Source organism: Charadrius vociferus, unplaced genomic scaffold, assembly GCF_000708025.1.
Source record: "Charadrius vociferus isolate BGI_N301 unplaced genomic scaffold, ASM70802v2 scaffold90, whole genome shotgun sequence".
NCBI lineage: Eukaryota > Metazoa > Chordata > Aves > Charadriiformes > Charadriidae > Charadrius > Charadrius vociferus.
This window is the reverse complement of record NW_009647222.1, coordinates 7,290,028-7,303,031: the sequence shown is the minus strand read 5'-3', so window position 1 is coordinate 7,303,031 and position 13,004 is coordinate 7,290,028. Positions and strand designations below refer to the sequence as shown.

General features: G+C 39.4%; 1 protein-coding gene across 1 annotated transcript in view; it reads right to left on the bottom strand.

Moving 5' to 3' along the window:
* Nucleotides 1–13,004, bottom strand: part of ABCC9 (ATP-binding cassette, sub-family C (CFTR/MRP), member 9) — a 76,580-nt gene that overhangs the window by 23,425 nt on the left and 40,151 nt on the right. The window contains exons 18-24 of the mRNA XM_009879670.1: nt 8,665–8,703; nt 6,993–7,094; nt 5,494–5,578; nt 4,913–4,993; nt 3,760–3,897; nt 3,148–3,273; nt 1,968–2,064 (exon numbers count right to left, since the gene is read on the bottom strand). Coding sequence (XP_009877972.1) covers nt 1,968–2,064; nt 3,148–3,273; nt 3,760–3,897; nt 4,913–4,993; nt 5,494–5,578; nt 6,993–7,094; nt 8,665–8,703 — 668 coding nt within the window. The remainder of the gene's footprint in view (nt 1–1,967; nt 2,065–3,147; nt 3,274–3,759; nt 3,898–4,912; nt 4,994–5,493; nt 5,579–6,992; nt 7,095–8,664; nt 8,704–13,004) is intronic.

Below are 13,004 nucleotides of genomic sequence, written 5' to 3'. Positions count from 1 at the left end.
AAGGGCAAAATTCAATTTGCCATTTAAAAATAGCAACCACTCCAGACGTATTTTCATAAGACTTCTCTGTGCTCTTAGAGCAACTCTATAGACTGTCAGTCTTTCACTTGTTTCAGTTTTGTTAATAAAATATTTTTGTAAGTCAGGTCTTCAGTACTGACTCTTTATAGTAAGAGACTAGGGCTTTCCCAACCCCTTCAGCTACTTTTATTATACAGTCACTTTGGGTCACATGGAAGATTCTAGAAAGCTCTCCAAAGCTTTCCATCCAGAGGCTCTAACATCTGTTGCATGAAATAGTTCAATTTTCCCTTCATTCAAGAGCACTAAAGTTTTCCCTATGATCAAATGCTAATTGTTCACATTATACTGAAATACAATTGGTGGAAGGCTTCTGCTATGGGAAATATATATTTCATAGATGCATAATCGTGACATTTAAACTTTTTTTTTTTCCAGGTAATAAGAATATACATCTCAGAGCCTTGCAGGTTGGACTTGGGGAAAAGAAATGTTGACTTCATCTTGGCAGCTCTGAACTAACAGAATTTCCACTCCTGATTTTGAACATTAAAAATGAATTAGTAAGTGATTTCTTGAAAGTTGAAATTCTGCACTTTTTGGGACACAGAGACTTTGTGTACATTCCCTAGGTCACATAATAAGTGTGGATGACCTAGAATGCAACGTCAGGTTATATTTCTGCCCTGAGGTTACTGATATGTGTTTTTTTATCTGAATGATGTCTGCTTTTTGCAGGCATTCTGTGGACTATATGGACATGTCTGTTTCCCCTGTGTTTTCTATCTTACCCCACAAAGAATATATAGGTTTTTGGCAAGGCTTTCTGGCACAGACCAAAAGCAGGTGCTTGGGAATGACCTCAATTTTAACACCTCCAAGAATTTAACTGGTAAAGTGTACTGATGACTACACATAGTAAGAGGTGTTTTGATCAGCTCTGCCAAAAAAAAGTATGAAGCCAACATAGTATTTCCATCTTAAGGGCTTTGGGGTCTAGCTCTGCCTATTGTGCAATGATTCGGAATCTCTTCAAAATGGAGCAATCCAGGACCTACAGACCTGTGATTTAAGATGACAATCCATCATGAGTGTTGCCAGATGAAACACAAGGCAGCAATAAAGAGCCTGCTAATGGCCAGTGTGCATTCTGCGATCACTCCAGCCAACATCACTATGATAATCCCTGAAATTAGTGCTCCTGTTGAGTTAAGCCTGCACTTCACCTCTTCTCTTCCCTGGCACAAACTTACTGATTCCCAAGGCTGACTACTCTCTTTAGGCCTGGTCTAGCATCTCAGGGATGTTCTTGATGTGTCTTGTTGCCAGCTTCCAATATCCAACCATTCTGCCCTCCGCCCCACTTTAAAAGTGATGTGAATCTCAATCTGCACCTCTAAAAGCACCAAGACCTGGGGGAAACAAGAAGCTAAGCTTAAGAACAAAGCCTAAAGCTTCTCCCATAAATAGTCTCAGTTAGAAAAATAGTGGGTTAACTCCATATCCGAAAAGGAATTGAAAGTAGCTACAAGTTTGATCACAAGGTGGTATTTCAAAAGCCCAGAATAGACCGTTCACAGATATCTCATGAGGGACGGGGCTACAGCTGATCTGACATTATTGTGCCAATGACTAGGCAGAGGTACCTCAATTTGCTTTAATTACAGTTCTTACTGTTGTATCTCACCTCTCAATACCTCCAGGCACTAGGAGTTAGCAAAGAAATTAAGTTGTTTTGCTAGACCTTTATCCCTGCACAATGTTTAGAGAAATCTATGGAGAATCCCTTAAACAAGTCATATTGTTAACAGGTCAAAGTTTTGGGCTTTCCACTGTTAGTACCAGGTGTCATCAACATCTTCATGCTTCATTGCTAAGAACTGCCAGCTATTCAAGTGGAAAGGCAATGAAACTTGGTAATAGAGTAAAGTGAAATGATAACATACCTTCATCTTCATCTTCCAGTTGTGATTTAGATTCTCTGGGGTACATGGCCCTTCTAAGGGTTTTTCTCTCAAGAGTAGTCTGGTCAGCTTCCATATCCTGTAAAAAGGAAACTTATTTATTAATTTGAGAGCTTAGCTATCTGCCACCAACAGTAACCTCAAAGAGACTTTATTTGGATCATTTAGCTCACAGAATGCAAAAGCACAGTATTTTAGGATTTATCTTTCAGAAAATCCTGCTTTGTCCACTTCCTTCCCTTTCTCTTTCTTCCATTCTCTCATTCCCTCTCTTCTGGAATGATCAGAAATAGTCTGTAGAGAATTGGGGGGTTGGACTACATGATGGGGTTTGACTTTGGGGTTTGACTTTGGGGGTTGTACTAGATGATCTCCAGAGGTCCCTTCCGACTCTGACCATTCTGTGATTCTGTGATTCTATGAGTCCTAAATGCCCATAGCAATAACACAATAAAAGGCTGAGAGATACTTTAGGATGTCCCTTAGTCTGCCCCTTGCCCCAGCAGAGGATCAGTTGGGTGCAGCATTCCAAAAGGTTGTTTGCCTAATGTGTCCTTACAAACCACCCATGACAGATATACCACACACTTCCTAGACAATCTATTTCAGTCCTTAAAGTTCCTTACAGTTCATGTGTTTTTTCCCTAATGCCTAGTTTAAAACTTGTGTCTTGACATGGCTTTTTTTTTAGAAATTAACTGAAAAGTATTTCATAGAATCATAGGATCAGAGAATGGTTTAGATTGGAAGGGACCTTGAAAATTGTCTAGTTCCAACCCCCCTGCCATAGGCAGGGACACCTTCCACTAGACCACGTTGCTCAAAGCCCCATCCAGCCTGGCCTTAAACACCTCCAGGGATAGGGCATCCACAACTTCTCTGGGCAACCTGTGCCAGCGCCTTACCATCCTTAAAGTGACAAATGTCTTCCTAATGTTTAATCTAAACCTGCCCTCTTCCAGTTTAAAGCCATTCCCCCTCGTCCTATCACTACATGCCCCAGTAAAAAGTCCTTCCCCAGCTCTCCTGTAGGCCCCCTTTAGGTACTGGAAGGCCCCAATAAGATCTCCCCGGAGCCTTCTCTTCTCCAGGCTGAACAGCCCCAACTCTCTCAGCCTCAATTTCATTTCAGAAAGGTCATCCTTGCTGAAATGTTATTTACCTTTTCCAATTCTTGATCTTGGCGATTCATCAAGGTTTTCCAGTGTTCATACAGCTCAATATCTTTGTTTTGGATATCCTTTAGTGTCCCTTCTCTAAGCACCATTCCATCCTTCATTGCTATGATCTAGGGGAGAAAGCATCCAATAGGTCTGCTCAGCAACGTACCATAGGCACTGACCCAGATCCTACAAGACATTGGATCTCAGTATTGGTGAGATTACCATTATTCAAATTTCTGTGCTCACTGTAACCAGTATTTGATTAATTACTTTTTAAGTTTGTTGACACAGCTCATAAACTGAAACTTCTATAAGCCATGTTTACCTGTACTTGTAAAAAACATGGATAATAATAGTCATACTTGCAATTAAGTCACAATTTGCCAGTGGCTTCCAATCAAAAAACCTACACAGATAATATAAAAATAAAATTGTTCCTTCTACTATAAAATCCATATTTTGTAAAGTTGCAGTTAGACACATGACATATGGAATTAAGAAGGAGGTACTCTATTACACAGAAAAATAGTGTTCTCATCAAGCGTTATGGTGCTAACTTCAAGTGTATGTTCACCAGTAGCGAACCTGCATCATGGTATCTCTTCTCTTACCCAGTCAGCGTGTGGTAGGTATTGTAACTTATGTGTCACCAGAACAAGAGTCCTCTTGTCTTCTTGGAGAAACTTCAAAATCCCTTCCTGCATTAAATGATCACTTAAGTGAATGTCCAGTGCAGAGAATGGGTCATCCTGCAATCAAATCAAATTAAAACAATAAATTAGAACAGGATACAAAAATTAGTTTTTTTTCTTTCACGAGCTTTTTTTTTTAATTAGAAAGCATCTGCCATTATTAATGTTTCATCTCTCTCTAATGAATAAGACTTAGTCAGAGGGATGCACTACGAAACAGTGAGCTAGAATCCATTGCTCTTCAATTCATAGTAATGGACTCAATTAATTTTTTGTGTTTAGATGTGTGCAGTGCTGGTGCCACACTGACAGTGTGGAGTAATCCTTATCAGGAACACCAGAACTGAGATTTCCCATACAAATTTGAAAACGCCAGGATCCAGAGCCAAGCTTGGGCCTAATTTTGATGGGAAACTGGCACAGGAAAATAAAGCAGAGTTAGGAACTGTTCTAATTTCCTCCAGTTAAACTGCAGATGTGCTTGGTCTTCACTTTAAGTGAGTGTGGCTAGCAATAAGACAACATTCAGGTACGGATATTAATCTGCAAACACTTTTTCTCTAAGAACAGAAGTCCCTGGTTAATTCTGAAGAGGCTCAAACAGCGTCTTCATGAGCGGTAGCCTCCTGAAATTCCTGACATGCCTTGAAATTAGTGTCAGAGAAGGGAAAGTTTGTCTGAAGCCACAGCGTTCTGCAGGAGACTGCTGAACCCTCAATCTGTTCGTTGCTCATGTGTAGTTGCATTATGGTGCTTTTCATATCAGTACTGCTGATTTCAGTGGGACTATGTTGACAGTAAGACACCACTGAGAGCGAGCAGAAGTTAGACACTGTGTTCTACTCTTCCAGTGTTAATGTCTGTAGGAAATCCCACCTTCATCACTCTCCCAGTGGGTTTTGATGCTGCCTCTGGTGGATGTTTATTTCCTAGCTCTATAACTTGGATTTGGAGTTGAATACAAGTCCCTATAGTTTTCTAAATCTAACATAAATTTTTCTAAAGCTAAATAAAAGGAATGACAGTTTTATTACTAACTTTCCATGCTCCATGTGAAAAAGAAAAATCTTACCAAGAAGACAATGTTCGTGTTCTGATAGAGTGCTCGAGCTACGCAGATTCTCTGTCGTTGGCCGCCACTTAAATTAATCCCCTAATGAATATAATGGATCAGAAATATGCATCTTTGAATAAACATTATGATAGGACTTTGGAAATGTGATTTTCTACAATTATACAGAGTCCCAATAAAAATAAAAAGCTTCGTTAAAATGATAATCCAGTTGATAAACAAGCATAATCCTCATATAATATCAGAAGAAAAATGATTATTCAGCAACTGATCATAAGTAAGTGTAAATTATGAAGCGCCTCTCTAAGCACAGTAGGCTGCTTAGATTGAAAAATGTAGCCAATACTAGAATCAAATTCTGAAAGCAAAATATAAGAGGCTTTGATCAAAAATATCCCATTTGAGAAAGATCTGAAGAAGCAAAAAAGTTTACTTTTTTTTTTTTTTGCAGTAACCCCTGGCAAATTACAATAACTTAGCAGGCTGGCAGCCCAATACAGACTAGATCTGTCTGAGTGACATCAGACAGAGCCTTCTTAATACATAGGCTAAGCAGACTTTAAAGCATTCATATTATTTACCCTTTCTCCAATTTCTGTCTGATCACCAAATGGTAGTAAGTCAATGTCAGGCTGCAGAGAGCACGCATCTGTAACAGCTTTGTACCTGTAAAAACAATATGGTCATTGCAATTACTTAACCAGCCACTTATTTTGCTAACACAAAAACCTCCAGCTCAAATTCCCTGCTAAGTTATTATGGCTCTGTCATGGTTGGATAATTGCAAAAATAAGTAGGGCAAAACGATTATTCAGCAACTAACCATGAAGCATTGTAAACTAAGCACTGCAAAAAATGACGTGTTTATTAGATGTCCTTATTGGCAAATCTACTTTTTAAAGATTCAGTTACGCAAATTATTGAGTACTTTCCTCCTTATCACAGAGCTGTTTTGATGGACTCTGGAGTATTTGAAGCCATTTTCCAATGAGTTCTTATTCTTCCCCCTTTAAGCGCCTCTTCATTTACTTTGGTGTGATATTACAGGACAAAGGATCCTTACAGGGCTTCTGGTCTTGCCAGAATCAGAAAACCACTTGCGAAAACTTGAAATTTGTTGTGAGATTTCCAGGTCTGTGGGGTATCACAGATGACCTGCTAATAAGCAGCTGGGATCAGACTGTCTGAGTGGTGTAATTCAGTCTTGCCCCTTTGATATGAGTGAAGTTAGGCTGATGGATGCAGTAGCTAAAGAACCTGGTCCCTGAAATTTTAGATGCTCGTCTGGATTTTGAGATATTTGGTTATTGCTGAGTTTTTAGAGTGGGAATGGAGTCATACATCTTAACAAAGCACACACTGAGAGGAATGGTATGTATTTTTAATTACTTAAAACGAAGAATGTTGCCTTTGAAAATATCAGCAATTTGTTTTCCTTAAATCAAGTCACTTTTTCCACTGCATTTGTTAGCTGACCATTTAGGGCACAAGAAGCAAGTGCTGGATAGGCACAGCAGAGGCTATGCACTTCATTTTTCACACTCCCTTCTGTATTTCTAAAGAAAGAATTAAGGTTATTTCTTTGAGGCACCCCATCTTCATACATGCAGTGTTTTTGTAAAGTGGCTGCTCCAGTAACTCGATCACAGCAGGATTAGCACATCAACTCAGTGGAAACATGCCTAGAATCCCTATTTCCAGAGTCTTCTGGCAACCTCAGGCTCCATTAAACACAACAAAAATATGTCAGTAGTCTCCAAAAATGGGATTCATCTCACCTAACCTCAGCTGCTTGAAAAATACACATATGGCTTCTGCTGTATTCCATGGAGAGCCACTGCTGCAGTGTGATTTCTCACAAGCATCTTAGAGGTGCGCTCTGGTTAGAGGGGGACCCTTGAAAGACTAATTACAAACATAAACCTTCCTTTGAGATGACTAAAGTCAGGTTAGCTAATTCCACCCCAGGGTTCACACACATTGGTATTTTTCACAATGTACAAATTTCCTCCAGAAGGAGAAGCCAAAAACCTCTTTAAAATAAGGTGCTAGGTGTTTTTGCAAGGAGGCTGATATTTACCTCTGTTTATTAAATGGGCTTCCAAAGATAATGTTCTCCTCCACAGTTGCATTCAGCAGCCATGGCTTCTGCGCTGCATAAGCCACTGAGTACCTGTTTCTACTGTAGACAGATAAGAGGGTTAGTAAAAAGCAAAGCACCCATATTATGAAATGTCTGAGAATCAGTTTTTCAAAAATTAATTTTATGAATGTGCATTCATAAAAATGCAGGGAAATGCATAGGCAAAGCAACCGTTACAAAAGTGAAGGGAAGAATTTTAAATTAGATGCTTTTGTTAGAACAGCACCCACTCTCTCCCCTGATGGCAACATCTACACTCTAAGTTGTTTTCTATTCTCCTATAAATAGCTGGTACCTACCTCAATTTAGTAACTGCAATTTCAATCCAAAGACAAATTATAAATAATCAAAATGATTAAATTATCACCAGAATAGTTACTTGGTATTTTTTTCTCTAACATCAAAACAAGTAGTGAAAAGGCACTGTTCAAATGGCATTAGGACACGTGACTTGTTGCTTTCTGAAGTTTTCGGTCATTTTACATGGTGTGCACAGGAAATACTTTGTTCTCAGTGAACGCTTCTTTCCTTTAAGTCTATTAGATCCTCAGGGGACCGACACAACAATTGGAAAAGAAGGCAGTTTGATACAGATTGGGAAGGAATCACTACAGTCTCCCAAGTATTTATGAGACATACTTTAAATGTGTCTAAATACCTAATAAAAGGTGTACAAGGGGTATGAATGTTCTTTGCTTCTGGCTCTTTCACCTATGTATGGCAAAAAAGTTCGTGTAATTTCAGACATTTTCCTGAGATGCCCGAGATGTGTGAGGAAGGAGGTGTGAACTGGTACCGGCTTGTGGATCTGAACACTTATCTTCCTTCTCAGTCTCTTTGATGATACTGCTTCAAACCATACATTTGATACAGCTTTATATGTAAGCATCTAGGATTTGCTATTGAGAGAGAGGGTACTAAGGTATGAGAAATAGCTGGTTAGATGCAGTCAGTAATATCCCCAAAATTTTAGGAGTTTTAGCAGTTCAGTATGCGCTAGTATGAAGTGTGTCCTCAGGATTATCAGGTAGCAAATCATGGCGTGGCTCCCAACCGCAGCTATGTGTGCCACTACTTCTCTATCATTTATGATGCGTTTTCAGCTTAGCTTGCCCTTCTTTTAAACCTGCGGGCCCTTTCCCTGAAGCCAGCGGTGGAGACACTGCTTGACTTCAGCTGGAGCACAACTGGCTCCCTTCGCATGCTGTGTGCCCTGCTCCATCACACAGCCATCAATCATCTGGGTTACAAGCAACACAAAACCCAGTGCTGATCAGAAAACATGCAAACACGTGGGAGGGTATATGTAATGTTGTCTTGTATCTAGAGGCCCTGTGTTGCAAGATATGGAGAACACTAAACTCCCAGTGATGTCAAACAGGAGCTGGGAGCACTGAACATCTTTCAGACAAGACCGAGGTAGTGGTACAATGGCTGGAGAAGATTGGGATCCACTGGATTTAACACAATCTGTCAGTTAATCCTACTGTAAATGATAATCAACATGGTAAGAAAACAGAGATGGCTGAAGGGTACAAAGATGAAGGTTTGAAGAAATTCTGAAGAAATGAATGAGTGTATTATGATACACTAAAAACAGAAATAATACCTTCTGGAAGCTTCAAAAGAAGGTTCAGTTTCATTTACACTGTAAGTTACGGTAAATGACATTTAGTAAGCAGGAAATACAGAGAATAACATTTTGTGCAAGTTTTATATACAGGGAAACTGGAGTTAAGTACATTCTTAAAAGGAAAATAAACAAGGTCTAATTAAAAGTATATAACTTTTCTAAATACAACAGTTTCATATCCATAGTGCATCATGGCTAAACAGGCAAGCTATGTTGTTAGAAAATGTGTTAAAAATGAAAAGGGTATTGTAAAACCTATTAAAAATGAAGTTATTAATACTGCCTGGGCATATAAAAGGCTGACAAGCAATAAGTTACCTTCTCCACACAGTTCCGCTAATGATCTGCAAAAGCTGGTAACTACTCTAATGTCAAATTTCTCCTGGAGCAAAGATAAGCTTTGCAGATACGTTTTTGCAAGGTGCAAACACACTTTTGAATCAGAACAGATTTGGAACCTGTTTATAGCGGTAAGGCTACATGAAGCCATGCATGGCACGACAACACGTAGGCTTTTCTTGTCAACCTCCACTTCTTAAGGATCATATCCATGAAATACATTTTGAAGAATATGCGATGGCAGTAATGACATGAATGATTTTGCAGCTCCCTCTGTTTGTTAATTGTCTTCTTAACAGTGTCGAGGGCATGGGACAGCAAAGCAGTTCTGGACCAGCAATGGTGCTCGTGTCCAGGCATGGCAACACATCACTGCAAAGTGCAAAATCTAAGAGTAAGTTTGTGCTAGGTAAATGGAAACAGGCATTAGAAGGGAGTAGAAAAATGATGTTAATGTGTTATTTGCCTAACTTAAAAAAACCCCAAACAAACAAACCCTCCCCTCCCAGGCCTACGAGTCCTCCAGATGAAATATTTTACTGCTGAGACAGGAATGTCTGCTTGCCTTCTGGGATACCAGTAACTGCAGCTGCACTTGTAAGCAGATGATCCAAGTCTGGCAAAGGGCATAAAAATTCTAATAGCAGAGCCCTTGCCATGCCAGACTAGTGTATTAAGCATCTTCCCAAAATGCCAGAACTGAGACATTTTGCTTTCTGGGCTGCACATCAGCTCCGTAAGAACTTTGATATATCATGCCTCCTGAAGTGCACAACCAGTTTGTTTCCTTCGTGCACCTATTGCCAGAGAAGATGTTACTCAGAAGTGAATAAGGCCTGTTGGTTATCTCAAAAGGGTTAGAGAGCCATAAATTGAGGCTCAAAACAGACATTGCTTCACCAGAGTTGGTCATCTATTCAGCGGAAGCTTCCAGTCTTCTCTACAATGGAAAAAAGTCACAAGAAAGTAAAAGATGGAGTCTAATGAGAGATTAAAAAGAGGTTGGAAATTAGGTGAAGCCAAACAAAAATTAGAAAACCTAAATTTCCCCTATTAAAAAACCACAAACTTTTATCAGCAGAGCATTGCAATGGTAGAGAAAGGGATAATGCTTTCATGTATACATTTGGGAGTGCTCTCTGAAGTACAGTTTAACAAAAACTGGGCACAAGCCTTACAAGATCCATTGCAATTCCACACCATAGCAATATGCTTGCTATTATAAACAAATATATCATCTGAATGAGCAAGGATCAGTTTTAGGATCTCCGTCTCTTAAATTCTTCCTTAGTCAGAAATTTCATTCCACGCTTCGCTTGACAAATACACTTTAATTCTTCCAAATTCTGAGTGAGGTTTCTATGAGAACCCACATTCATTAATAGTCTCATGAATAAACACATGTAAGGCCTTTGCTGAGCTGGGGCCTTCGCAAATAAGGGGATTAAGTATTTGGTCTTGTACTTTATTAGCCTACTGAATCTGAAAGAGTGATGCAATTGCAGGGCATGGGAGTGGGCTGAAAGAGAAGTTTCTGAGATTTCTAAAAAGAGTGTTTTATTCGCCTGCTGGGATTAGTACTCTTCGCTCTAATTTATTTATTGAAATGTGGCTACTTATACTGATTCTTATTCTGTACTATAAAATATACATATTCCCCAAAACGGGGCATGGTAAGTTCAAGTCTGAAATGGCAGGAAAGACCAAACTGATTATGTTGATTAGATATTTTTCTAAGATGTTGGGTATATAAACTGATCTGTTGGAAATGCATTTAATTCAAAGTTTTAAGGAAAAGTATAAAAGAAACCTTGTTGAAGTTTGGACAACTTTTATACTAACTCTGGATGTTTTAAAACAGACTAATGCATCTCTAGCCAGACCCAGATTTCCTCAGCCTACAAAATGAAAATGGAGGAGACAAAAGGCATACAAAGTCTTTACGATATCACTGTAACAGCAGAATGAACCGTTCCCTCTGCTAATATAGGCAAGAGATTTGAGACAAGACAAGGTCTGAGAATCTACACAAATTCTGTCCAGCAGTTTGGAGGAATTTGTTCCCGTCCCTGCAAGCGGCCGTAGCAGCACAGCAGCACTAGTAGGTATGCTGACTTTGGCTATTGACATTTATCTGGCTGACCATTTATCCATCTGTGGATAAGGCCCTTCAGTGTTTTCTACCAGCTACTACGGTTGCAACCTCTTGGTAAGGAGGTAATCCTTCTGTGGGGAGCACTGACTTTTTCTACTTTTTTTCTTGAAGCCTTGCATAGCTTGAGGGCAGAATAGGCCATTTGGAAGGATATATTTCATAATTCTTGTGTTTCCTGTGCTTTTCACTTAGTACACAACAGCCTGTTTGCACAGAAACCAGTTCAATGCACAGAAAATCTGTACTAAGTGAAGGGCTTCCACTTAGCCGCTCATCTTTGCTTGGTGGTCTGAGAAGAGTGTTCTGACTGTTTGGCTTGGTGTGGATGAGGGGAATACATGTCTCTGCATATTCCCCACATCTGTCCCTGTATAGACTTAATAACTCAGATCTGAAACAGGCTCAGCTGAATCACTGCATCTGGATAGCCTCATGCTTCAGTGTTTAAGAAGTCTCTCTAGCTGATTGCTCACTGGGAAAACAAAAAGCCAGCTCCTTGTCTCAGGTTTGTAATCTATCTGAGGCATGTCTTGTATAAGTGGGAATAACTGAGATCTTGCCCGTAAGATTTGCCCTGGCCAAGATCTCTTACAGAAAGATACACAAACACACTTTCTTTCCAAAGATCCCAAACCAGTGACAACCCTGGCAGCAGGACATAGAGCTCTGACTGCAAACAACCACAACAGCAACAGGGTATTCAAGCCCTGTGATGGGCTTTCACAACGATGCATTGCAGGATTACCCCAATATAACTGGAACTGAAATTAGCTCATCATTACTATTACTGTGCTGTTATACCTGAATTTGTTGGGCAATTCACCTAGCCTGCATTTCATCCCTGGATCAGTAGCTGCGTTAGTCATGCACGTGGAATCACATGGAAAGGGATTTAAGATAGTAAACAGGACCTTCATTATAGTTTTGTAAAGAACAGGATCCACTTAGTTAAATACCTGACGTATCCTTCTGTATTCATCTGTCTGTCAGGCAGTCTGAAATTACCAGCAAAACATAACCATGTTTGCGTCAGCCATATCACAGTACCAAATCAGAGTTTGCAATGAAAAAAGTTACTCAGTAAGGCCTGAGATGCTTGCTAAAGCCTGAGTGACCTGTTTCATTATGTATAGACAGCTAATCAACAGAAAATATGATCTTAATCCCTCTTGAACAATGTGAAACAAATAGTATTTCACAATCTTTCTGTAGTATCTTCCTAAGATTTCTCCTTTTGTCTAATCTTCCTAATATTCCATATCTTTCTCTAGGACAAATTTGATTCTTTCTCAAATAGACCTTTGAAAACAGCTGTGTGATTAATTTTAAGGTACACTCTACTCCTCGCATTTTCTTAAACTACTCAGAAAAAAAATGCCTGATTGTGAAGTCAAAATCTTCATTATATGTCTCAAAGAAATTAACTGTGGTAAGTCACATATTCTTCTGCCTTTGAAGCTTAAACTCACTTATAATTAAACTAAAGTTAGTCTTGCCTTGGCTCCAACTGTACCTGCTACTCCAGTGAGATCATACATTTAGAATAGCAGACAGTGAAATATGGCTGGGGAACAAAAAATGCCACGCATACTAGCACAGGAAAAGCAAAAATATCCAGCCTGCAACATTGCTGTAAGAAAAAAGATGACAGAAGAGGTTACTACTCAAGTGATGGGGCAACAAAATACTGGTCTTTGTGACAAAATTCACCCTTTCTCCTCAAAAAGCTAATTAAGAAGAGTTTGGTTTGGTAGTTCTAAGGAAACAGAACTGATTTTTAAAGTCAAAGAACAAGTCTCGGGGTTACAGCACATCCCTTCCA